Source organism: Aplysia californica, unplaced genomic scaffold (assembly GCF_000002075.1).
Source record: "Aplysia californica isolate F4 #8 unplaced genomic scaffold, AplCal3.0 scaffold00859, whole genome shotgun sequence".
Taxonomy (NCBI): domain Eukaryota; kingdom Metazoa; phylum Mollusca; class Gastropoda; order Aplysiida; family Aplysiidae; genus Aplysia; species Aplysia californica.
Window position 1 is genome coordinate 27,843 of NW_004798129.1, and position 1,338 is coordinate 29,180.

At 37.2% G+C, this 1,338-nt stretch overlaps 1 protein-coding gene across 1 annotated transcript in view; it reads left to right on the forward strand.

Annotated features, from left to right (window-relative positions):
• Positions 1-1,338, forward strand: part of LOC101862380 (phospholipid-transporting ATPase ABCA7) — a gene marked incomplete in the record, with an annotated part of 83,587 nt that overhangs the window by 19,698 nt on the left and 62,551 nt on the right. The window contains 1 exon segment of the mRNA XM_035972811.1: positions 638-749. Within this exon segment, the coding sequence (XP_035828704.1) occupies positions 638-749 (112 nt within the window).

The window sequence follows — 1,338 nt, forward strand, 5'->3', positions numbered from 1 at the left end:
AACTATGTGCTAGAGTAAACTTACTTTAGTAAATGTAACTATGGTCAGAATCTTAAGTCCCTCCTCCAATTACTTCTTGTCTTGGTCTTCCTCTCTTTCTCTTTCCTTGTGAGCTCCATCTTTAGGCTTTGTTGGTAATGTTTGTTTTTAGTTCTCTCAAGGTGTATTGAATCCACTTACGTTTTCTTGGTCTCATTTCTTAATCTATTTTTGTTGCGTTGTTTGCTCCTGTAGTGGTTTATTTCTTTTAGTATCTGGCCAATGGATTTTTTAAGTGCAGCTGTTGATTTATACCTGTAGCTTTTTAGAAGTTTTTGTTTTATTAAACGTTTCCGTGTTTCTGATCAAAAGGGTGGTAATCTTGCTTCAGGCCCTAAATGACCATTATTGTGTCGATGTGCTTTTCTGTACTCAAACTCTAACTTTGTATGTGGGTGGTTGGCGGGTGCTCTGGTGTGGTTTGATCCTTTTTCCCTATCAAACATCTAACGTCCTTATCTCTCTTCGTCCTTTTTTGTGTATGTTGCTCTCTTGTAGCAGCTCTAATCTACTGCACTTGTATGACTTAATTGTGTTGGAAGTGCAGTAAAACTTTTACTTAAACCAAACAAAACCGAACAAATTCTCCTTTCCACAGCTGTGGTGTTTGACAACATCGGGCCGAGCGACGTGTCCCTCCCTTCCACCATCAAATATCGCATCCGCATGGACATAGACAAAGTGGACAGTACCAAGAAAATAGAGAACAAGTGAGTGTTGTTTTTTTAGTTTAACTCACTGAAGCAATAGAAAAATCTTTTCACCAGCATCTGTAGTGTAGCGGTTAGGAGCTTCACTGTCATAAACATGAGACCGGAGTTCAATTCCAAAGTGAGGGGAAACTTTTTACTGAGTATCTCGTTTTTTTTTTTCTACTGGGATTTTGTACCACTCTCAACCCAGGTTGGCCCTAACATGCAGGGTCAGAAGCCCACGTCCTAAATGACCTCATTGAAAATTCGCTGCTTTAAAAAAAAAAAAGTATGAATATATGAATAAAATGCATCATTATTCGTTAAGACTGTCAACTGTGTTTTCTTTGTCTGAAACATGTAAAGGCTGGCGACAATGCGCATACTGACACCAGGTGACCCTCACCTCTGATCTATTCTTATCTTATCTTACAGATATTTATCTTATCTTACAGATATTTATCTTATCTTACAGATATTTCTTATCTTATCTTCCAGATATTTCTTATCTTATCTTCCAGATATTTCTTATCTTATCTTCCAGATATTTCTTATCTTATCTTCCAGATATTTCTTATAAAAACTTCTGGTTCATCTTCCTGCAGGA